This window comes from Perca fluviatilis, chromosome 2 (assembly GCF_010015445.1).
Source record: "Perca fluviatilis chromosome 2, GENO_Pfluv_1.0, whole genome shotgun sequence".
Lineage (NCBI taxonomy): Eukaryota > Metazoa > Chordata > Actinopteri > Perciformes > Percidae > Perca > Perca fluviatilis.
Genome location: NC_053113.1, coordinates 33081930 through 33107394, shown reverse-complemented (window position 1 = coordinate 33107394; position 25465 = coordinate 33081930). Strand labels below are relative to the sequence as shown.

The 25465-nt window shown below is 40.3% G+C and overlaps 1 protein-coding gene across 6 annotated transcripts in view; it reads right to left on the bottom strand.

The window, feature by feature from the left end:
- Nucleotides 1-25465, bottom strand: part of stx1a (syntaxin 1A (brain)) — an 88576-nt gene that overhangs the window by 22580 nt on the left and 40531 nt on the right. Inside the window, exons 4-10 of one of the 6 annotated variants that reach the window (XM_039787129.1) lie at nucleotides 19776-19850; nucleotides 17151-17224; nucleotides 16679-16787; nucleotides 7970-8043; nucleotides 7741-7875; nucleotides 5721-5831; nucleotides 1312-4008 (exon numbers count right to left, since the gene is read on the bottom strand). In XM_039787129.1, the coding sequence (XP_039643063.1) occupies nucleotides 3931-4008; nucleotides 5721-5831; nucleotides 7741-7875; nucleotides 7970-8043; nucleotides 16679-16787; nucleotides 17151-17224; nucleotides 19776-19850 (656 nt within the window). In that variant the 3' untranslated portion in view covers nucleotides 1312-3930. Of the gene's footprint in view, nucleotides 1-1311; nucleotides 4009-5364; nucleotides 5832-6284; nucleotides 7876-7969; nucleotides 8044-16678; nucleotides 16788-17150; nucleotides 17225-19775; nucleotides 19851-25465 lie in introns of those variants that run through there. The other 5 variants (XM_039787127.1, XM_039787126.1, XM_039787122.1 and 2 more) reach the window with 5 other exon arrangements.

The following is a 25465-nucleotide window of genomic DNA, read 5'->3' as shown; positions in this document are numbered from 1 at the left end:
ATTAATAACTGTGCATAATTAAGCTCCCTAAAAGCTTGTTTTGATTCTTAATGTGACATCTCAACATTGAATGGGCATTTACTTTTGTTCTTGCTTGCGTAAATTTTGTCGAGGTAGGACAGCAACATTCATCAGTCTGATTTTTTATTTTTTTTTAGGCTTTTCTGCCTTTAATTTTTGACAGAACAGCTAGGTGAGAAAGGGGGAAGACATGCAGGAAATTGTCACAGGTCAGATTTGAACGCTGGACCTCTGCATCGAAGCATAAAGCTCTCAGTATACGTGCGTCCGCTCTACCCACTGAGCCAATCCGGCCACAGCGCTATGATATTTTCAAATGGTTTTCTTGTACGAATGGGGATGTCTGCTGTTGTGGGCCTTAGCCTATGGCGTGCTCTTTTACTTGATGTGTGACAATGAGCTCTCCAAATAAACTTGACTTAAGTTGATTCCTTGGCTTGTACCTTTGTTCCTACATGCACATATAGCTGCAAGCATTTTAACGAGGTCAATTAAAAACATAACATTTAGACTTAAACGCAAATCTTTACTCACTAACTAAACCTAATAAATGCAAGCAATGTTTGTGAAGAAAAAGTAACATGAGCTTAGCAGTAGATGCATAGATTTAAAAAATGTTTTTTGGTACAGTATATTATTCTAGGTAGCACAAATGCATAAATGGACAACAGAAGACAATCAGGGTAGTGCATGTCAGTGGTATGTGAGGAGGGTGCTACAGGGAGTTCAGAATCCTGATGGCTAAGAGAAAGAAGCTGTTTGTGAAGGAAATAGGACATACCAGAGAGCTGAGTAATCAACTCAAGTAATCAAAATGAGCCCTTGATATCTACATAGGGAGTGTGTCCTCTTTCACAGAGCCCACCATGCTGCTCGCCATTTTTCTAGAACGGACCAACCAAACACTGGCTCTTGAGAGGGCCTTTCGCGTTTACTTAAATGCCACCATAGGTTCTACTACACTCTAGGAACGGGAGGGGTGAGGGAAGGGGTATTCAGTTGGTTGCAATCTGCAACAGCACCGCTAAATACCACTTAATAGTACACCCTGGTTATTTAAGTGAGATTTTAAATGCAAGACTTCTACTACTTCTACGAAATACAAACTTGCTTTTGCTAAAACTCTTTAGAGTTGGTGACCAGTGCAAAGTTTCCATGACTGAGATCAGGATGGCCACAGTGATGAGAAGAACCAAGTTGGAAAATACAAGATTTTCCCTTTAATGAACTTACAGAAACATCCTGTCTCTTTAAATGCAGTTATGTAAAGCAATGCACACACTCTGAATGTGATTTTTCAGACAATCTTTACTTGAAAAACAAAACAAACTTAGATGAAACCAAACCATGTCATCACAATACACCACAAAGGCAACAAGTTGAGTAGGCAACATGGTAACATGGTTGCAGTCTCTGTGCATGTCTGAAAGCAGAAATGAGAGTTGTTTTTACAGGGCTACTTTGAGTTCATGCTGACACTTTCACGGACTCATGTTCACTCATGAAAATGAACAGTGAAGTAGCTCGACAAGAATATGCTTAAAGCTCGGGGTTTATAAAAAGACATAAAACAACAAATGTTTGTCACTTACGGACCAGAATTATCAATCCAAACCTGACTAGACTCAATTTTAACATCTTATTTGAACATACTGGCAGTGTAGATAGCTTTATATCAGTTTACACTTTATAGAAAACAAAGACACAGGTGGCTAATAACAAGCACTCACGTTTTCATCCCACAGCTCACACTCAGCACATTCAAACATTTAGCTACAAATAAACACACATATATCCTCTTTCCCATGCACACGCAACACTGGAGCAAAGGCCAGAAATGCTGCACAACTGGTAAGGCCAGATGAAGTTTAGTACAATAGCATGGCTTCCGTAAACTACAAGATATGACATTAGAAAATGTTTGGCAGTGTGATGATTCTACGAGCTAACTATCCAACATGTCGTCTGTCCCCTTTGCATTAGAAAACAAAACACCACTTTACAGTGAACTAAACCATGCAGGGCTTTTGATGAGAGGTAGAGGACATCAGAGAGAGAACGTCAAAAGAAAAGATAAAGTAAATAAAGATATAGAGCTATAGATAACGTGGCTTTGCAAATTAGTGGCCCACAACTTTGCCTGTACAACACAAAATAGACATCACAACTGAATAAATGTCATATTTGGAAGATGGAATGTATTAGTATAGTGTTACATATTTAGTAAATTCAGGAATTCACTTTTGGAAACATCTTATCGTTGACAACACTCAACACTCAGATAAACAGTTTGCAGCACCACACATTTACAAAATAGCAACTCATGCGAAAACACCTCTGGCCCTGTACGCCGCGTGTAAATGTGTCGTACAATATAATGCACCTTGTAATAGATTGAATTCATGACAACAGGAAACTGAAAATGTAAATCTGTTGTGTCTTTGCTCTGTTGTGTGTCTGCGGCTGTGTCTTTGAGTGCGACTGTGGTTGTGGTTTAGGCCAGCGTTCCCCCAACAATGGAGGCAATGACAATTCCCAGAACCACACAGCATATGATAATCATAATTTTCTTCTGTAGTGTTAAGTGTTAACAAGAACAGATAAACAGTCATCAATGGCAGCAAATGGGGAGCAGAGGAAAACATGTTAGAGAAATGACTTTACTTTAATACATTACAATATTTATAATGATCAGAACAAAATGCAGTTTAGAAGAAAAGCAGAAGGCAATATTTGATTTTAATGTAGCCGGGTTATGACGTTGTTGGAGTGTGACTGTCGTTTAGAAACGTTTCCACATCCTCTACTTTAAAAAGCATAGATATTTGGTTCTGCATTTTGATCATACCACATCAAAAAACATACAGTACTTTCACACATGCCACAAACGTGAATGGTTTTCATATTTAAAGCCACTATGTCTAGAATATGGGAATCCTCAATATTGGCGCCATCTGGTGGCAGCAATGCATGGAGCTACCTCCTGAAATAATCCTAAATATGGCTGAGCCGATGTTCACAGGGATTTTTTCATTTTTCTGCAAAAACCTACACAGTGGCTTTAAAGGTAAATAGCAAAACATGTCTTTTCAGCATGCATCCCTCTAAATTCATAAACAGCCAATGTCCAACTTGTAAACCCTGTGGAATCAACAGTCTTCATCAATTCTTAAAGGACTAGTTTGGCATGTTGGCAGCCAATAGTTAAATGACAGGATTGACACTGTTCTCATGTACGGTAAAAAAAGAAGGTGGAGCGAGCAGCTGGTTAGCTTAGCTTAGCATAAAGACAGTTACCTGGCAAAACAACAATGTGTATTTCCCATATGGTAGAAGTACAGTATTCCTTTAATGCTTAAAACAAGGTGAAGTTAATTATTTTGTAACCGTGACCATGGACTGATAAAACATTATCAGGATCAATGTTACATAAATCTGTAGTGAGAGGCTGGCTGTTCATGAACTACGCTGAGGTATAAGCACTTTGAAAATGATTTGGGTCTTTGATTCAACACACATTTGTTTTGATGAACATAACCACCTTTCTGCAGCTTTGTGTTTGTAGAAAAACATGCAAAGCTGTTCAGCAGACTGCAGAACATGCACACTACAAAGGTACACTGTGTGAATCATGACACAAACAGACACAAAGCACAAGTTAGTTCCTCAGGACTTTTGACTGTAAAGAAGGTTTAGAAAACATATCTCAAAAAAATGTACGTAAAAGTTATCATAAAATATTTGAGTGCACAGGGCATTTATGCAAGCCTGCTTTCTACTTCATGAGCAGATCCTGACTGCACAATACAGACCCCCCACTATATAGTACATATTAACTGCCGAACATATGACCCTAAGAAATTGGCATCACGTCCTGCCCTGTCTGCTCTGTAGGGATTTCTTAGAGTCCTAACTGAGTCCAACTGCGAGGCAAATAATGAGGACGGTCAGACATGCTGCAATACAACCTCCTATCAGGATCACCTTCTGGAGGGGAGAATAGAAACAAGGAGGGCAAAGTGTCAGCAAATGATTCAGTGGATTTAAAGAGAGAACGAATGAGAAACAGAGACAGGAGGAAAGAAAGGAAGAGCACAGTCTATGATTATAAGTGGGGAATAATTATGTGGATGACCCTTGTAGTAGATTGGGGTCATGTGATGTATGAAATTCCTCTACCTTTGAGTGCTATTATAGATAATCACCAATAGGTGGCAGAGGTGTTCCACTGTGATCTAGGTTGTTAAATTAAGGAATGACAGTAACCAGTGTATAACCCTCTTTATGAACTGTAGACCAGTTGTTCCCAGTTGTTGTCTTATTCGCTTTAAGCCGGGAGTTACATGAGACGATCAATACCATTCTGATGTATGGTTGAATAAGAAGCTGGAGCCAGCAGCTGGTTAGCTTAGAATAAAGACTGGGAACAGGGGGAGCAGCCAGCCTGGCTCTGTCCAAAGGTAACAGACTACACCCAGCTCCTCTAAAGCTAACTCATTAACATTTATTGTGTAATCCAAAAAAACATTTTTTGTATTACTAAGAGAGCTGGAATTTACATTTGTACCACTACCATTTGGTATGGTTCATGTGGGACATTTCAGTAATTAATAGCCATGACAACGAATCTGGTATTGTTTGTGTGTGTGTGTGTGTGTGTGTGTGTGTGTGTGTGTGTGTGTGTGTGTGTGTGTGTGTGTGTGTGTTTTGTGTGTGTGTGTGTGTGTTCCTGGTCATATTGTAGCAGGAGCTACCACAGAGGTGGTTTTAAGTACTTTGCCCCTGGCCCAACAATCGTGCAAGATACAGTGCAGAAACTTTACAGGTGTGTAGTCGGGGTCAAAATGAAGGCAGAGTTGAAAAATGGGTGTGATCTGATCAAGAGTGCCAAAGTAGCGCGGTATGAAGCAGGAGAGGCGCCCGCCACTTTACGGCCCTGGCCCCTTATTTGCATTGCGGCAGGTGTGATCCCATCGCAAGATAGTCTAGTTTAACCTAATTAATTAATTACCTTTAGCTATTTTGGCATCTTTGCCTACTAACTTACTAGATTTCACGAACTTTTAGCAGCAGGTGGTGTACAGGTGGGCTATTGTTTGTTTGATATTGATAGGGATTGATATTGATTTCATATATACACCCTGGTAACTCCAGTGGTACACCCTGAGTTTGAAATCACTGATTTCGAATATGTCAAATACACACTAAACACACATGCTTCACATGCTCCAGATGCAAAATACATGCACACACACTGAGAACAGACTACAATATATACATGCAATGCGTCTGAAGTGATAGCATGTTTGTGCACATGCATGGTTTGTTGTATATGGGACTCACCCTCCGGGCTTTACTCTGGTATTTAACCGCCTTCTTAGTGTCTGATACTGCCCTCTCCACATAGTCTACTGAGTGCTCCACATTGTACTCTATGCGGTCTATCATTTCCCCCTGGGAGAGGTTAGTTACAGAGGAGGTGTGGAAGACACGCAGACAGGAAGAAGAAAGAGGGAGCAGATGTGGATGCAGGGGGAGGAGGAGGAGTGGATACAGATGGAGAGGAGGTGAGGGGAAAGGGGAGGAATAATGGGTGACAATGAGGACAGAAAAGGGGAAGCAGAAAGGGAGAAAGAAGAAGAGGAAAAAAAGAGGAAATAATGAGTTAGTTGGTAGAATGTTTGCTTCTTGAATCTCACCCGTTTGCCAGTCTTTTTGAACTTTTTGCATTTTGGGATGTTCTCCTTTGCCTGCTCCACAAATTCGTAGGCGTCCAGCACACTTCGCTCAATGTTGTTCACCAGTTCACCCTGAACAAAAAACAAGAGACACATTCATTGTATAGTGATGTTGAGAGCTCACATTCAGTACCATCTTTAACCACACTGAGATTTAGATTTCATAGATGTGTTTTAAGTCACTATTACAATGATGTCTAGTGTAATACTTAAGATATGAGCATCGGAGAGAATGGGAAAGACTGCTGTATTGTGAAGAAAACAATATATTAACTGCTCTTTTCTTTTCCTATCTTTATTCATACGTGTTCCTTCTTACTAACAGTGTTATTTATGAAAACAACAGAAGTCATTAACATCAGCATTCATTAACAAAGAAAGCCTAATATTGCATGTGTTAAAACAATAGTAATAAAATAAAGAATCAACCCTTTTGCATGAAAATACATATTAATATGAACCATGCATTCACTGCAACAATGATTTAAGTAAAAAAATAAAAAAGTGGATTCACAGGTAAATTACCTTTCTGTATGAGAAGGGGAGCGCTGTTCTCTGTTCTCTAGAGCTTAGAGTCATTGTGGTGGTAACAGTGTTGTGTAAAAAAAGAGGGAAAAGAGAGTGCAAAGCTGATAAAGGCAAAATTAACAGTATAATCAGTAAGTATAATCTTAAAAGATGTGGCACTGTGTTAATAAAGGAAGGGTTAGTTAATTACATTTAGAGTTTTCATAAGCGTGGCAAGAGAATGAAAGAGTTTACACACGAACACAAACAATTCTACCACTACTACTACTACTACTAATAATAATAATAATAATTATCTGACATTTAAGCAATTATGACTCCCACATTAACATTATGCCTGCTATTGCATTGTGCTATTATTCATATGACTTGCACGCAAACATTTATTTTCGTATTCATCATTCAGCATATTTTCTTATGCATGTGTTTACCTTACCATTTGCATAATTCAGACTGACTATTTCTGATGAGGGAAACAGTTCATCTCTGTGGGGGGTTCAGCCCACACACTCCTGCAGTCACATATACAGGCAAGACTACCGATTTAACTAAAGCTCAACACTTAACTGAGATAAGCAAAGATAACTCTTACGCTTGAGGATAATGTGCATATGTGGCTTTAAAGAAGCTATAGTATAGTATGTGAACATATTGTCGAAGCAGTCATGTTCACAGCTCACTAGATGATGTAAGTACCTCAGCACAATGTACTTTATAGACTCAGACCATCTCTGTTCTCTGACAGAATAACATTTCTAACACAGGGGAATGAGATATTCTGAACAAAACTTACAAAGCCAAAGACCCTGTAAAATCAAGGTTTGTTTATAATTTAAGGCTCTTACAAAACAGCAAATTAATGCAATGCTGTTTAGTTTCCTTACTGAAAGTCCCAGATGTCAGATTTTCCTTCCAGCTTATGAACGCAGCATGATAATTATGTATTTGAAAATGGCAGAAAACCCATATACAGATTCCAATCAACTGATGCTTGAGCCAATAATTATCTGTTCCAAAATTCTGTCTAAATTTACTGAGATATTTTGCAAACAGAGAACCAGTTGGAGCTGAAAACATAACCTCCATCCAACTCTGTACTAATTCCCTCTACAACTTGTATGTAAATTAAAAGACTGCTAGTAGTCTCTAGTGGAATTATTTTCATGACAGGGAGAAGCAGCAGCTGCTGCAGCAGGATAGCTGGTTAATGATTTCACCATTGTGAACACAGTGTGCCACTGAACTTTTGCATTAGCCAGGGCACAATTTCAAACCACTGACAGGAAGAAATTCTAAATCTACAAACAGGAATTTTGTATATCTTCTTTATATTGTCCATGTTGGCAGGTGGATTGCCAATTCATGATTGTATTTGCAGGTTTATTTTCACATGCATTTGGCTGAGCCCCAAACCACACAGCTGTAGGTACTGGGAGAGGATTGACGTTTTCACCTGGCTCTCCACCAGCATGGCCATGTCCATGAACATGTCATGAAGCTCTCTGATGCTGTTTTCCAGCTTGATGATCTCATTGTGCCGCGTCTCGATCTCATTCATAGCTTGCTCGGTGATGTTGTCCATAATGATCTACGATGGTACAACAGATGGAAAGAGTTAAGAAAGAAGTAGAATTAGATTCAAATTCACTCACTCAGGATGTTACATTTGTTGTATCGCTTACCCCCGAGGTAAAGATAGCCGGGTTGTCACTCTCCAACATGCTCTCCAACTCCTCATTTGTTGTGTTTCTCCCAGCTAAAAGGGCAAACACACACACACACACGTAAACATCTATAACCGCATTCATGTTTGTAGGTGTTGAAGAGATTTACCATGTGTGTGGATAATACAGTCAATTTAAGACCAGGATTTAAGAAGTGTAGGTGCAATGCTATCTGCTTAAAAGGTTTTCCATACTACAGTGGATGAAGACAACATTTGGAACAACTAATACAACGCCCTAATAATAACAGCCCCCAAGTCTGCCTGAGGACGAATTAAAACAAGTGTGCAACTCTCTTTTCCACATGCTCATATTCTCTCTATCCAATGAGCAACCCATGCTGCATTTTAAACTCTTTATTCTTGCATCTTTCTGAACAGCAGTGGATGTGAAAATCCAGATAATTTAGTCTACCTCAGTGGTGTAGTCTACGTGTTACGCAGGTATATTTGTCAGTATTCAACCAGGCATCTCAAATGTTTATTTGAATGCAGCCTAAAACACAAGCTCAGTTAGAATCCCACAACCTTTAGCCTCACACTTCAACACAACTTCAGTCATTTAAACACGGCCCTGTCCAAACATTTACAGCATTACAACTGAGTGACCTCTAGCCTGATATGGTCTGCTCAGCAGTTCAGACATCTAACACTTAACCCCCACTCCTTTCACATTGGCCAGTCGGGCATGTTTTCTTGCCATAATAAGGTCTTCCGCATCCAGCTGCTTGTCCAACTAATATGAGGATAATCAAAGGTGTAAAATGACTTCTCATATGGCTCCCATTTACCGTATAGTGTCTTTCGCTTTTTCTGTTGATCTATTTGTCAAGGTGGATTTTGATCTGTTTTGAAACTATAAAGGAATATAGACAAAAATGCTGATGATTCCCTTTTTGCATATAGTATTTGTCCTACATCACGTCTTTCATCTTGTGCATGAAATGAGTCATTAACCTCAAATACTGTTGGAAGAAGGATCAATGAATACTTTGCATGTTTTGTATTCTGTTTTGAACAGTTCCTATCTCTGTCGCTCCAGTTTATAAAACCTTCTGAATAAGTTTGATTTTCTTGCCTTTAAAAAGATGTGACCAGTAACATATGAAGGTAAGGCGCCGCATTTGGAGATGTGAAAAAAAAGGACCGCAGGTCATGTAGAATTAAGGAGTCAGAAATCTCAATCATGTTTGATAGGATCAGAACAGTTTGGGTCAGTCTGAACATTTGTTGAAGCCATTAAGATTTAATCTCATACTTGCAGATAATCGTTTGACATTTCCCTTCCAACTGACAGGAAAGGCAAACAAGAGCCAACAGGCCTCATAATGCTTGTAGTTTTTTGAGAGTAACAGAAAGTTAGAGACATCACCACAGCACATCTTGCTGCTTCTTCCTGCTGATGTGTTTGCTCCTCGTTCCAGAGAGAGTTGACCTACTTTATGAACATTTCCTCACCTCTTCGCTACACCTAAATTAATATTATCGTGTATGAGCGCTTACTTCACCTGCAGAGATGCTTCTCTTGGGCCCCATGTCCGCCCCTCTGACACTCTAGGTCACAGTCAGACTGTGTCAGCATCATCTCCAATCTTTCCTTTGCACATTAAATCCTCTGTAGGGCTAGATACAGTATATACAGTACAGTACTATCTCTTCCCCATGAAGACACCCTGCGTCCCTTACTAAGCATCCCTTACTAAGCATCCCTTACTAACCATTAATTGGTGTGCAGTTCGAGCTGAGTAGTTAACACAAAGACTTTAAAGAAAAGTAATCTGCAAGTTGCAGCGGGTCAAGGAGCATGAGTTTATTATGAAAGCGAGGCAAAGCTAATAGTATAAAATCTCAGCAGTGCAACTACATAAAGTAATCAGAAATTATTAAAAAAATCTGATTTCAGTTGTCACAACTTGCTGAAAATACAGTTTTAAACTTGGTCTTGTGTAGAAAGAGAATGTACAGTATGTCCTTGTATTAGCCGACTACTTATATGTGAACATATTTTCCCCCTCAGATTGTTTGCTTTTAAGGACTTTTAATGACCTAAAGAGGTTCGAGTATTGGAGTATTTTACAAGAAAAAAAAAAGCAATAAAGAAAAGAGAAAAGACGCTTTTTAAAAAGACTATAACCAATAGTAGCTCTGGCTAGTTAGCTTGCTTATGAGTTATTGTGATATCTATTGGTCGAGTTAAAATGCGTCAAGACCGCTCAAGCTACAGCTACAAGGGAGACTTTTATTATTTTTGAGAAATATAGATATCTGCAAAGCGCAAAGAAGCGCAAAGAAACTGAGGCAAACATCTAGCTGGCATAGCTAAGATAATTGCTTTTGGTGGGGAAGCGTATCTATGTTCCCAGGATCCTATGTTCCCCGGCTTAATATCCTTTTAATATGACACAATAACAAGACCTTTTAAAGGTTTTAATGTTCTCAGCAATGTATCTAGGTCAAATGTTCAAATCCCCCACCTACAGCTGTTAGCCTACTGATATTATACTCTTGGAAACACACTCAATAGTGGCGCAAGAGTTTTCTTTTCTTTCTTTTTTAAAATATTGACTGATTTTTACCATTCAAACTGCATTTAAAATGTCCATCTCTGTTGATGATGAACGCAATTAATTCGAGAATATAGCCCTTAGTAGCCTGGAAACCAGATTAATCTGCCATCTTATGTTTCATTTGCATCTGGCCCCCCTCACATTTATAAAATTTCAACCGAAGAGAAACTGGACGGACCAATCACAACCATGTAGCTCACAATTTTATATTAAATTGCATCCAGAGGCATTTTATTCTGTCCCGTTGATAACGCACCTTGGAAATCAAAAATGAACTGAAAGGTTCCAGACTAATACACATTTGTGAATTAGTCCCACTAAGACCTTAGCAATCTCTTACAACATTTGTTTGGATCAAGAACATAGGACCCTGGGAACATAGGGGTTAACCCTGTTGGGGAAAGCGTCATATTTACCTTACAGACATAAAAGTGGTGTCTATATTTTCATCTAACTCTTGGCAAAAAAGTGAGTAAGTGTGTATCCTAAAAATGTAAAGTGATTAAAACACACTGGCCAACACATTTTCACCCATAATGTAACTGTATAGACCTTAACAGCTACTGTAGCTTTGTCAGATATCGCTCCGCTTTTTCTCTCGGGACCTCCAGCAGCTGTGGCTCCTGGGAGATTTTGAAGGCAACAACAAAACCCTCTATTCTAATCAAAGTGTATGTGAGTGTGTGCATGTGCATTGTGTTTATACGTGTGATGGAGGCCTCAGTGCAGAGCAGGTAGGTAGATGGTGAGTGATGATGCTCAGGAGTCAGAGCCGATGATTGCCTTCATGAAGAGAATACTGATGAAGCTGTCCGTTTACTGCTGCATAAATGTGTGTCCATGGGTGTTTCCGAGTGTACTTTTATTCATTTATCTTTACAAACGAGGCCTATCGTGTCTAATCCAAACTTCATATCCATATCAAAGCAATGAAATTCAGTTAGTTGTGGTTAAGTGGTCCCGCTGTTTCATTACTGGGCTCGAGATTCTACTCATGTTTAGCAATGACATTTTGCAGTTTGACAAATGAGGGGACACAAAGAGGAGTGAGACCACATTCACCACATCACTGTGATCAATTCCCTATTCTCCTGGCCTCTCTCATAATAAATAATCCCTCTATCATTAAGGCTTAAACTACAACATTAAAGAGGGTCACAGTTAGAGTTGAAGGACAGAGAAGAGTGACAATGAGTCATGGATAATTGTGAAGAAGAAAAAAAAACGAAGGCACTCTGGTGTTACCCTAACCTATTTAGCTCACTTTCCATGCAGACGCGCGCACATGCACGTGCAAACACACACACACACACACACACACACACACACACACACACACACACACACACACACACACACACACACACACACACACACACACACACACACACACACACACACACACACACATAAAAAATTCTCCTTGCTTTTGTTTTTTTAAAACCCTGACAGGCTCCGAGGGAGGCTCTTATTTGTAACCATGGAGACCCAAACCCTGAGAAGCCTAATATGAAGCCAAGAAGTCTCACTTCACCCACAGCATTTATGGACTATTAAATCATTCATACTATGTTGCTACCAGCAACATTATTTCATTTCAATTGTTATGTAACACAAATGAAGTGAGCCCCCCGAGGAACAGAATGAAAATGCAAACCACACAAATGTTCACACACACACACACACACACACACACACACACACACACACACACACACACACACACACACACACACACACACACACACACACACACACACACACACACACACACACACAGCGAAAGAGGCAAATGATTTTGATGCTTCTGTTCATTGCAATTTCATCTGCAAAGGAATGAGAAAAGCATGTATCTGCACACATATAGGTCAATCTGTTTACTATACAGGAGGAATATGTTGGTGTACAGCTCAGTCTTTTCCCCCAGCACTGTGAGGAACTAAAACATAATCAAATGTCAAAGAGGCCCTGTGATGCCTGTGACCAAAAGCCAATCCACCCTACTGGGCCTGCCTTTCTGCTTTTGGAAGCAACTAAATTTGTGATATTCTCAATCAATAATACACAAAAATGCTACAGAAGGTGATGAACAGATGTGTTGTACTGTTATTAACATCCAGTGAGTTATTTTAAGAACATGAAAGATATGTGCCTTTAAAGGAATAGTTTCACATTTTGGGAAATGCTGGTATGCTTATTTGCTTCTTTGCCAAGAGTGAGATAAGATTGACATAACGCTTACATCTTTCAGCTGTTAAACTGGAGCCAAGAGATGATCACCTTAGCATAGCATACAGTAAAGAGTGATAACCCAGGTAAGAACAGCTGGCCTCACTCTGCCTACCATCACCTCTAAACTTAACTCATTAACATGTTGTCTCTCATTTGTTTGACTGTATAAAAAGTGTGAAAACGTTGTGTGGTTTTAACATTACATTTTTACACTTAGATTTTTGTGTATCAAACAAGATAATGTGTTATTAGTAAGCTTTAAAATGTGCTAGTAGGCTGACTTTGTTACCTTTGGACGGAGCCAGCTGTTTCACTGTTTCCAGTCTTTATGCTAAGCTAAGCTAACCGCCTCCGGCTTCATAATTACCATACAAACTCTTGGCAAAACAGCAAGTAAGTGTTTCCTCTATATGTTTTCTTTAACTAAGTACATTTTGCTGCTGGGAATAAGTGCAGCCATTTTATTCAAGAAACCCAAAGGGTTGATGCAAATATATTTGGACTTGGGGTTACCCGTAGAGGCAAAGAAAACGTGTTGTCTTGATAATTACATGTTTATAGTACGTCACAGTGTTGGCTTCCTGTTTCTCTTATTTCTGTATCCATAGGCGAATGGGAAAGAAGGGAAGCAGCAGAGGAAACATCGATACTCAGTCTGACAGACCAGCCTAGGTTTCCCTCTGTGTGTGACACACTCTTATTGATTCACACACAAACAAGTCAAAGAGGTTGGCACAACAGAAACACAGCTCTCTTGCCATATAACCCCCAAAGGATTTAAATTGTGTTAGATCAAAATCAGGACTAATGTAATCTGAAGGAAAAGCTTTAATAGATACTTGCAATTTTGTTTCCTCCAAAACCAAAAACTGCATTTATTTGTATGCCTCATACTCATAATGTCCCGCCTCTCAATCCATCTCCGGACTCTCCCTGCAGGTCTAATCCCTTCCCTGACGACAAGTAATATCAGCTAAGGCCTCCTGTGATTCCACCAGCTGATAAATCAAATCCAAATCAATCTGGAGGAGCTCAAGGAAAAAGTGAGTCAGATGTGTGTGTGTGTGTGTGTGTGTGTGTGTGTGTGTGTGTGTGTGTGTTTTTTTTATTCCATGACGATGTGTTTGTTCTTTGATTAACCCCAGAGAGTAATGTGTGTTGTCATTGCTGTTCTTTTTACTGGGACACATTCAGTGGGTAGTCGCACGCAACGTGTATACAACACACACACACACACACACACACACACACACACACACACACACACACACACACAGCATGTGTCTGACAGATGGCCAAAGAAAATTACATCTGTGCCAAGTGCCCTGCAACATAACTGCCCCTGCTCTCTTCTGCTGTTACCACTAAATGAGTCATATTGTTCTGGTCTGCATGCATGTGTGTGTGTGTGTGTGTGTGTGTGAATTGTGTATAAGGTGACTGTATCACGGTGACTGTTAGGGGCAGCTGGCATGGTGCAGCCTGCCAGGATGCCGTGGCAGAGGCCGTTGCAGTGTCTGGTCCAGGAGCCTGGGGCCTGCAGCTAATACCTGTCAAATCATATGACGCCTACAGTGTGACACGAGTGTGAGCAGCTCCAATCGGAGCTGCAGCAACCTGGCATGTGCATGTATATGGGTGTAGGTGTTGGTCATGTGGTGTTTTACTGTGAGAGTGGTTGTTTTGGTACACACTAAATGAAATACTCTATGGATGGGATAAACTGACATTTTCCATTAACAAAACGATTAAAGGACAGTTTGTTGGGAGGGGGTGAGGGGTGTGTGTGTGTGTGTGTGGGGATAATAGTTGGATGTACTCCTGGTTTTACGTGATGCTGTAACTGATGCTGTCACATATTTACACTAAGTGTTATGCATTTATTATGTTTTCTGTTTAAGTCTGTGTTCTGTGTTTTACCTGCCCGCCAGATAAATTCCCCTCTGGGACAATACAGATGAAGTTGATGCTGAAGTGCATAAACAGCCGACAGCTTGGAGCTGAGATTTATTATTTTTACCACCCACGTTAAAGCCTCCTTTTTCACTAATAAAAAATGTAAAAAAAATAGTGAATAAGTAAACTGAAGGCAGAAGATGATTCAGAACGTGGTTTTATAAATCAAACTGCAAGTCAACCTAGAGCAGGCACGCAGCTACCTAGGGGGTGCTTTAGCCTCGTCACAAATCTGCTTAGCCCCAGATAAACATTTTAGTATTTTTTGGGGTTTTAAATATATATGTAAATATGTATTAAAATATGTAAAAGTCAATTACCAGCTCTTTGGATCCCAATACAATACCTGGCTGCGTGCTCACCCATGTACCCTATGATGTGTGTGTGTGGGTTGAATGTTATTAATTTCCTTTCTGACATTGTGATAGCCATTTCATCTGAAACATTATTAACAATGCACAGTTGTCTGATTATGCATATGGAATACATTAACTTCTTGTTGTTGTTGTCACATCTTGGATGTATTGTGTTGTTATTAATTGTGTCTGCATGGGCGCTGTCCGGTGCTGAATTCTTTCACCTTTGAATATTAAAGATGTTTTTGTCATAGCCTTGTGGTACTCTGTATAAGGCTTATAGCTTTTAAGTTGAATATGCTTTGGCTAAATGCAATTAAAAATGACATTTATATTGAACGTTCTCTTAGCACCCCACGTATTGTTCTAGCTCTCCCTTGGCGCCGGCCATGCAGTAGAGTCAATGTTGATTGGTGTCAATGCATTTATGGTTACTTTACCTGTTACACAAAGTTAAAAGAGTTAACAAAAAAGACAAGACAATGTCTTTTAAGTGTTTGTGATACTAGCAGGATGTTGTGCTGATGAAGCTTTCTCCTGCCAGAATTCACAAAGAAATGGCTTAAAAAACAGAAATGAGAGTGAAGGCCAGTTTCAGTAATCATTGGACTTCTCACCACATGAATTTTAACTGATTTGTTCTTAACATTATGAAAAAAGAAAAAGAAAAACAATGTAGTGCAGTGCTGCAGTAGTCTATAATTCTGATATGAACTTAGAGGAGTACACAGTAAATAATACATATATAGTAGTACTGGCACATCTTTACGTCAAATACTTAGACTACGTAGACATAGTAATGCTCTTGTAAAAATGTATGATAATGGACGCCCGGATAGCTCAGTTGGTAGAGCGGGCGCACTGCGCAGAGGTTTACTCCTCGACACAGCCGGCCCGGGTTTGACTACGACCTGCAGCCCTTTGCTGCAGGTCATTCCCCTTCTCTCTCTCCCCTTTCATTTCTGCAGCTGTCCTGTCAATAAAGGCCTAAAAATGCCCAAAAAATTATCTTAAAAAAAAAAGTATGATAATGATACTGTGCATATAGGTATAGAGCAATTTTGACAAAGTGATGGAGAATTGGGTTGCAGATAGACTTTAGTTTTTGCCTAATTACACATTGCCCTTACATCTAACTAATAATTGGGGCATGATGAAGATGAAGTTTATGATGCTTTGGCGAAGGATAAAAGACATGCATGGAAATATGACTTTTTTTGTCTCATGTTTACCGTTTTGACAAGGAGCTAAAAAAAACTTGTAAAGAAATCATGAACAGCTGTTTTGGACAGAAACCACCAAAGCCGACCAAAAGTTTCACCCAGTTTACGGTGACCCTTTTTTGAAAAGTATGTTGTCAAATCATTGCACATAAATAACACCTTGTTTTTGGTATGAGTTCATGAAACTTCAATGCAACATCAGTGTTTAACATTTAAAGACGAAAAAGCACAATAACCAAATACTATGATTGGGAAGAGATGCAGATATGTCTTTTAATATGCGTGCAGTCAGTATGAAGGGTGGTGGAGGGTTTAGTCTCCCAGGTTTACTCACTGATCTCCAGCTGTCTCTGAATGCGTCCCTTGCAGCGCTCCCTGTAGTCTGACTGGGTGGTGTTGTATTCTGACATCACCTCGACAAACTTACGGGACAGTGTGGAGTGCTGGAGACACAGCGAGGAACAACGGCAGTAGACACCGTCTTAATAAGTCATTTAAATTGTAAATGAACAGGGGGTGAGCAGTTGCAAACATACATTGTCAGCCAGTGTTGCTTCTTCCTCTAATCTAAGTTAGTTGAGTATGTACTGTGTTCACACTGAAAAGGTGACACAATTCAGGAAACTCAAAGCAGTCAGTAAGCATACTAAAAATGCTGGATTTCTGAATGTGTTGATTGGCCCACAATGCTCTGGACAGAAGAAATGGAGGTGCTGCAGGTAGTAGTGAGGGATTTTGGAAAACAAAAAAATTACATTTTTATAAAACATTTTACTTTTTCTTAGTAAAGTTTAATTGATCTGTACCTGTGTCTTGCGTATCCTCAGGTCAGCTGATGCCTTGTTCTGGCTTTCTTCTTGCTCAATGGTTTGCTGAATACCTACAATTTAAACACAAATGTACATTAAAATTAACACCAAGACGAAGAAAATACTACAGACTGCAGTGCTGGTGGCGGCCTCTAAACATGCATTACACCACACAAGAAAAAGGTATTGGATAAAGAAAAGCAACATACTGATGATTTTAGTGTTCTTAGAGCCAAGTGTTAATCTGGGGGTGGCACACTTGCGCCAGAGGAAAGGTGATGAGGTTCATAAAATCAAAAGGATTTGCATTGATGAGAGCAGAATGTGCTCAGAAAACCTCATGTCCATCTGCCAAATAGATCATAAAACACTCTTTTTTTGTGTGTGCAAAGCTGACATTTTGACCTGATGGTATGTCAGAAGAAATTTTCAATTTGAGGAGATCATTATAACCCACATTTGTTTTTGAGACACCTTGTTATCAAGCTTTAAGTTATTTATAATTTATTTATCATTGTAATTTGCACAATTACAGAGAATCAGTCATTGGCAATGAAATTATTTCATCTCAGGCTCCCTCTAACAATGCTCAAACAATATGTATAAAAAAAGAAATAAAAACACACAAGTAAAAATGGGAATCTTAGATATACAATAATAAATAAAAATGTGGTCAGTAGTTATCTGAACCAAAGTGTGTTTCTACAGTGAAGAAAATTGTCTCCGGCTTCATAACTCACAGCATAAGTAAAAGAAAAAGAGTTTCTTAATTTACATCTGCAGGCCAATGATAAAAGGTGTGCCAAAGCCGGTCTTCTAAATATAATTTAGATATTCCTAAATCTACCAACATCATCATCTGAATAATTTGTCTTCTGTTTTTGAAGAAATTAACTTACTGAATGCATTTTATTGAATATTATTGCAAAGCAAAAGACACAGTAAATGATGCCAGCAGTTTGACAAATGGGTCAAAATGAGGGCACGCACACACACACGCACGCAAACAAACACACACACACACACACACACACACACACACACACACACACACGCAAAAGTATCCTCTGGCAACAACTAATGTGAACTGGAGTGACACCATTAGAGGCCTGTGAGGCAGAGCCTGTTCTGGCCAATAGCACTTGTGTGTATCAGTGTATGTGCACACAAAACTGTACGTGTATGAATGTGTGTATCAGTAGGCACGCAAGACGAGAGATTGGGGCTATTATTGTCTCTGCACTGAAGTTGTGCTCCACTTTCCTGAAAGATACTGTATACAGATCTTTTATCTCTGACCCCAATTCTTTGACACCTGAGTCCCAAGGAGGCCCAGGACACTGTATATAGTATCTTATATAGCAAACAATTTGTTATGTGATGGACACAGAATTCTGGCATGTGAATATGAGGACATTTTCATATGTGCCAGAGTCAAAAGAAAAAAGGGGAAGATGAGCAAGCTGCCAGCATTGGAAATTCGCTAAATGAGATTGGTGAACCCAAGAAAGTAATATGTCAGGGGGTGTGATTAAGGACGAGCTACACATCCTTTATGCCTGCACACAGTATGTTACTGAAACAGTAGTCAAGTGTAAAGAAAATGTGTGCTCGTGCATATGAATCACAGCCACCACCTCTGTGGCGAGTGACACTAATCACTCTGCCCACTGCAGGACAGACTCTACGAGTGTAAACGGAGTTTGTCTGTTAACTGCCAAATGCTATACAGTTCACCATCTCTTCATGTCTCACTTGTGACTCTCTGTCCTCTCCTGAGAAATCACCCAGGCCGACACGTGACATAAAAGACAAACAGCTGCACACACTCATTATGAATATATTCCTAATACTTTGACACAAATTCCAGGGCTGCAACTAAGGACTATTTTCATTATTGATTAATCTGCCATCTATTTTCTTGATTTAACAATTAATCCTTTGGTCTGTGAAATGTGTGTGAAAGTTATGAAAATAGTTGCTGATTAAGTTTCTGTCGATTGATTGTCGATATCGACAGTGGTGGAAAGTAACTAAGTACATTTACTCAAGTAGCCTACTGTACTTAATTTGGAATTACCTGTACTTTGCTTGAATATTTACATTGTCTGCTACTTTATACTTCCTCCGCATTCGACATCTATTCTATTCGAATCTATTGAACTTTTTACTCCACAGCATTTATTTGATACCTTTAGTTACTTTGCAGATTCAGATAATGCATATCTAGTGAAAAATAAGACTGATCTTTACCAGCCACAACCCCATAGTAATCTACATACTAATGCATCACTAATTATAATTCAATAATATTACATACACCACTACTTTTCAATTCATTAAAAATCCCTCATGCTGGAGGCAAAAGAGCACACAATGCTTAATTGTAGAACAGTCAATTATTATGTGAAATTAGCACAGATTTTCTAGTTGCAACTTCAAACACAAAGATGAGCTTGTTTTTCATGTTTCATATTTTTGGCTGCTGATCAGCTCGTGGCAATTTGACAATATTTGAAATGTTGTGTACTAAGCATGTAATTATTTGAACACAAACAAGCAAAAGGGTTTCACTGACACAGAAAATAATAATTAGCTGAAGCTCTAGCAGGAGATACTCACTCTTTAATTTGGAGCGTATTTTGTTGGCAAACTTCTTGATGTCTGCCATTAGATCCTCTAGCTCAACCTTAGTTTCTGAGGAAAGAACAGAAAAATGGAGAGAAGAAAAGAGATTAATGGACTTAACTAACTTACCCGCTCACACAAACCAGCCACTTTCACACAGACAGAAGAAATACAAGAAATGACTCCAAGTGTCACTCCCAACAGGGACAAACAATTCATCAGCTTCAGCCCACAGCAGCACATCTCGTCCTTCTTCATGCTTTCGCTTTTGTACAGAGAGTACCAGCGTCCTTCACTTGCCTCTTTCCATCCAGGCCCACACCCTCAAACACACACACTGCACTGTGAAGACACAAAGATGAAACTCATGTGGGTTGATGGGTGTGCAGTATGTGGGCGTTGAGAAGTAAGATTTGCTATTTTGGTGACCAGAGAAACAAGTGAAATCACGATGGAGTGCAGCAGGAGATGTAGTTGGGCAGATTTCAAAGATGACCAACTGAATCATCAAACTAGATTGGTGGACACTGGTGATGGTGGTGAAAGAGGTGAAGAGAGTTGGCTGAAGATCTGGACGATAGAATGTGGAGCAGGGCTTTGGATGAGCTCAGTGGAAGAACACTTGGCACTGGGTGTGATGAAGACTTGGAGGTGAATGGAGTGGAGAAGGGTCATGTCGTTTCATACTGAAACTCACAGCAGCAGAGAGGAGAATAGTTTTGAAGTTTAACAGTATGATCAACAGTATGATTGGCTTAGGGAGATTGTTGCAAGATCTGGATGTTTTCACCTAGAGTGAATGCACATAGGGAACATATAGGATTATTACATCGTCAGGGAGATAGATGGCTTTCTTTTCTCTCCCCTCCTCTCTCTCTCACTCACACACACACACACACACACGCGCGCACACACACACACGCCGCACACACACACACACACACACACACACACACACACACACACACACACACACACACACACACACACACACACACACACACACACACACACACACACACACACACACACACACACACACACACACACACACACACACCTCTCTATCACACAAATTACCCTGGAGCATTAATTGCCATTTTTAGCACATTGAAAGAAGTGAGAAAGTGAGTCATTTATCATCTTAATGCCATAAGAGAACCAAATCTCCATATGTTAACAATCCCCAGGAAGCCAGCAGACATAAAAGATGGTCTATTCAAGTCAAACTACCCAATCGAACCAAACTGCCTGCAGTACTTCTTTATAATGAGTTTGTTTCTGTTTCCTGCATTTTTAAAGCTGCATAAATCACAACTTTGCACATATTTTGTGATAAGAAAAAAGCTTAACAATTATTAGATCTTTATATTGTTTACTTCCCTACAGCTGCAAACCTACATTATATGAATGTTCTGCTTGGCAGTTTGAGATACAGTATCACACTTTGACAATTAAGCACAGATGGCTAGCATACTGAGCTGAAAAGTCATAAACACAAACATACAGAAAGTGGGGGATCCACTATTACATAAGACATACTTTTATTCACACTGATATGTCATAAATCCCAATCAGAAGCTTATACCAACCACTAGCTGGGATAAATCTTCTGACAAGCTTGTATGATAACATAAAACTATTGCAGCTCAGGGGAGATAGTGAACCTATTTCACAACGATCACCAAAGTTCTACAAGCCTTTAATCTGCTTAACGGGCGTATTTCCATATCAGCGAACACAGCCTGTGGTACATGCAGCTCGGCAGGACAAAGCACTGGACATGTAGAGTACTTACTGATAACTTCAGACTCATTCACAGAGAAAATCCCCCCTGACTAAAACTCGAAACCAGGAAAGTTGTAGTTAATGCATCAGCATCTTAAATCTCTAAGCCACTATGAGGCCCATGTGTTGTATTGTAGGTATCTTAAAGGTCCCATATTGATAACATTTAGATTTAGGGCCCTATCTTGCACTCAGCGCAATTGCCTTTGTACACCGACGCATGTATAATTCCTATTTTGCACCCGACGCACAGCGGACTTTTCCCTCCACAGACGCACGTCAGTAAATTAGGGAATGTATTTGCGCTCCCGGGGGCGGTTCAGCGAAAAGAGGAGGCGTGTTCCAGCGCAAACGTTACGTGGTCCTATTTTGCAGTTTCAGAAAACAATTCCGCCACTGACCAGGAAAAACCTGGTCTAAAGTCAGTGGCGCTAGTCTAAAGTCAGTTATTCTGATGCTATTTTAGGGACGAATGCTTGGCCATAATGTAGTGTGTGCACAACGCGCATACACTTCTCTCATCTACAGCAGTTCCCATTTTTGAAAATCATACATAATTACAAAGAAAAATATTACTGAAAATGCGCTTCATGTGTTTGGATAGGTCAGGAGGCACTTTACAGTACAGTGCTCAAAAAGTCGCAGCATTCTTTGTGGCTCGTTGTGTTTTACACAACATTTCCATGAATCATGGATGTGTTGATGACATACAGTGCCTTGCGAAAGTATTCGGCCCCCTTGAACGTTTCGACCTTTTGCCACATTTCAGGCCTCAAACATAAAGATATAAAACTGTAATTTTTTGTGAAGAATCAACAACAAGTGGGTCCCAATTATGAAGTGGAACGAAATTCATTGGCTATTTCAAACTTTTTTAACAAATAAAAAACTGAAAAAGTGGCGCGCAAAATTATTCAGGCCCTTTACTTTCAGTGCAGCAAACTCTCTCCAGAAGTTCAGTGAGGATCTCTGAATGATCCAATGTTGACCTAAATGACTAATGATGATAAATAGAATCCAGCTGTGTGTAATCAAGTCTCCGTTATAAATGCACCTGCTCTGTGATAGTCTCAGAGGTCCGTTTTAAAGCGCAGAGAGCATCATGAAGAACAAGGAACACACCAGGCAGGTCCGAGATACTGTTGTGGAGAAGTTTAAAGCCGGATTTGGATACAAAAAGATTTCCCAAGCTTTAAACATCCCAAGGAGCACTGCGCGCCGATAATATTGAAATGGAAGGAGTATCAGACCACTACAAATCTGAAGAACCGGCCGTCCCTCTAAACTTTCAGCTCATACAATGAGAAGACTGATCAGAGATGCAGCCAAGAGGCCCATGATCACTCTGGATGAACTGCAGAGATCTACAGCTGAGGTGGGAGACTCTGTCCATAGGACAACAATCAGTCGTATACTGCACAAATCTGGCCTTTATGGAAGAGTGGCAAGAAGAAAGTCATTTCTTAAAGATATCCATAAAAAGTGTCGTTTAAAGTTTGCCAAAAGCCACCTGGGAGACACACCAAACATGGAAGAAGGTGCTCTGGTCAGGTGAAACCAAAATCGAACTTTTGGCAACAATGCAAAACGTTATGTTTGGCGTAAAAGCAACACAGCTCATCACCCTGAACACACCATCCCCACTGTCAAACATGGTGGTGGCAGCATCATGGTTTGGGCCTGCTTTTCTTCAGCAGGGACAGGGAAGATGGTTAAAATTGATGGGAAGATGGATGGAGCCAAATACAGGACCATTCTGGAAGAAAACCTGATGGAGTCTGCAAAAGACCTGAGACTGGGATGGAGATTTGTCTTCCAACAAGACAATGATCCAAAACATAAAGCAAAATCTACAATGGAATGGTTCACAAATAAACATATCCCGGTGTTTGAATGGCCAAGTCAAAGTCCAGACCTGAATCCAATCTAGAATCTGTGGAAAGAACTGAAAACTGCTGTTCACAAACGCCTCCATCCAACCTCACTGAGCTCGAGCTGTTTTGCAAGGAGGAATGGGCAAAAATGTCAGTCTCGATGTGCAAAACTGATGGAGACATACCCCAAGCGGCTTACAGCTGTAATCGCAGCAAAAGGTGGTGCTACAAAGTATTAACTTAAGGGGGCTGAATAATTTTGCACGCCCAATATTTCAGTTTTTTATTTGTTTAAAAGGTTTGAAATATCCAATAAATTTCGTTCCACTTCATGATTGTGTCCCACTTGTTGTTGATTCTTCACAAAAAATTACAGTTTTATATCTTTATGTTTGAGGCCTGAAATGTGGCAAAAGGTCGAAAAGTTCAAGGGGGCCGAATACTTTCGCAAGGCACTGTAAATGAGGAAATATTAGAGGACTTAAGGAGATGTGATGTTGAACTACGGTGGGATTGGACACTCCGGCGGAATCTGGTCCGGGAGTAATGTGCGATGCGCTCCTGGTGGAGCGGGTGGACGGAGATGGAGTGGGGGGAGGAGGAAGGGGCACAACAGGTGCAGGTGGTGCGTTTGGAGGCCCACGCTCCATGGCTGCAGCAATCCTCTCCAGACTTGAGGAGATGCGCTCCCGCACCCAGCTCCCGCTGGCGTGCGCCAGGCAAATCCGCCGTCACAGTAGCAGTCCGCCATGGAACAAGCGCGCCTGCTCTTAAAGGGAATGAGAGATGACGCTCTGATTGGTTATTTTCACGTTACGCCCAAACCACACCTAGCTACTTCAGACCAACCCATTTTAGATTTGCGTCGGGTGCAAGACTCATTTATCCCGCCGGTATAATAGCAACAGCGCCAGATATCCGCCCACAAAGATACTTGCATTTGGCGTTTCATACTTGCGTTTCAGATCGTTAAAATAGGGCCCTTAGTCTTTTTTGAGTATAAAAGCAGTTCAAGGTGCTATATAGATACAGTGAAAGTATCAAAACGCTCAATACACAAATAAATGCACAGACTGTATTCAGAAACGGTGCCTTTAAACGAGCTGTCAGGACTTCCGTACGGTTGTGATATCACAACTCTGCTATATACAGGTTCAAAGTGCTGCTACAGTGCCGTCACAGTTACTCCCTGGCTACAATGACGTTGCAGAGACACTGAGGGCTAGATTTATCAAGCCGTTTGCGCCTGTTTCCAGGCGCTAATTGGTCGCAAAGACTGACGTAACCGATGCGGGCTATTTACAAACAGGGTGCACTTGGGTAAAATCGCAGATTGTCTGCCACATGAACGAGAAGAGACAAGTTGCGCTTTCAATATGCGTTCGTGGGAGGATTGTGGGGAAAGTGGGAGTTCCACCCAAAAAGGTGGGAGGATAAGCGCAAAGTGCACCTAATTATATATTCCGTGGTATTTACAAAGACTGTAAGTAAGAGCACGCCTCTATTCTGCGGGGGAAATTAGCCGCCTCTTAAAAGCAGGTCTAAACCAGCCGCAATCGAGTTTCCTCGTAGACCTTTATGCCGCTGGTGAAATGGCAACAGTAATTTGAGCAAGACGAAGACATAGGCGAGGCTGAAAATATTTTTAACACAAGAATCACACTTTGTCAGTGAACACAACATCATTTAGCGTTACAGATCAAGCAACCATGTAATATTAGAGTTACTGGAAGAAATCAAAGATGACATTGAATCTCCCACTCAGCGTTCACATCCCATTCCAGCAGTTGTTAAACTCCTCGCTACATTACAAATATTGGCATCAGGATCATTTCAAACAGTCATAGCATCAGCAGTGGGAATATCGCAGTCTGCACTCAGCCGTATCATAGCACAAGTACCGCTTTGCTACAGCGCAATTTACGGTCTAGTGGGCGGAGAAAGACACTGATTGCCTGATGGGTGTCAGGGTTGATAAATACTACGCAAAATGTGGAAGCATAGCGTGCGCTATTACCGAAC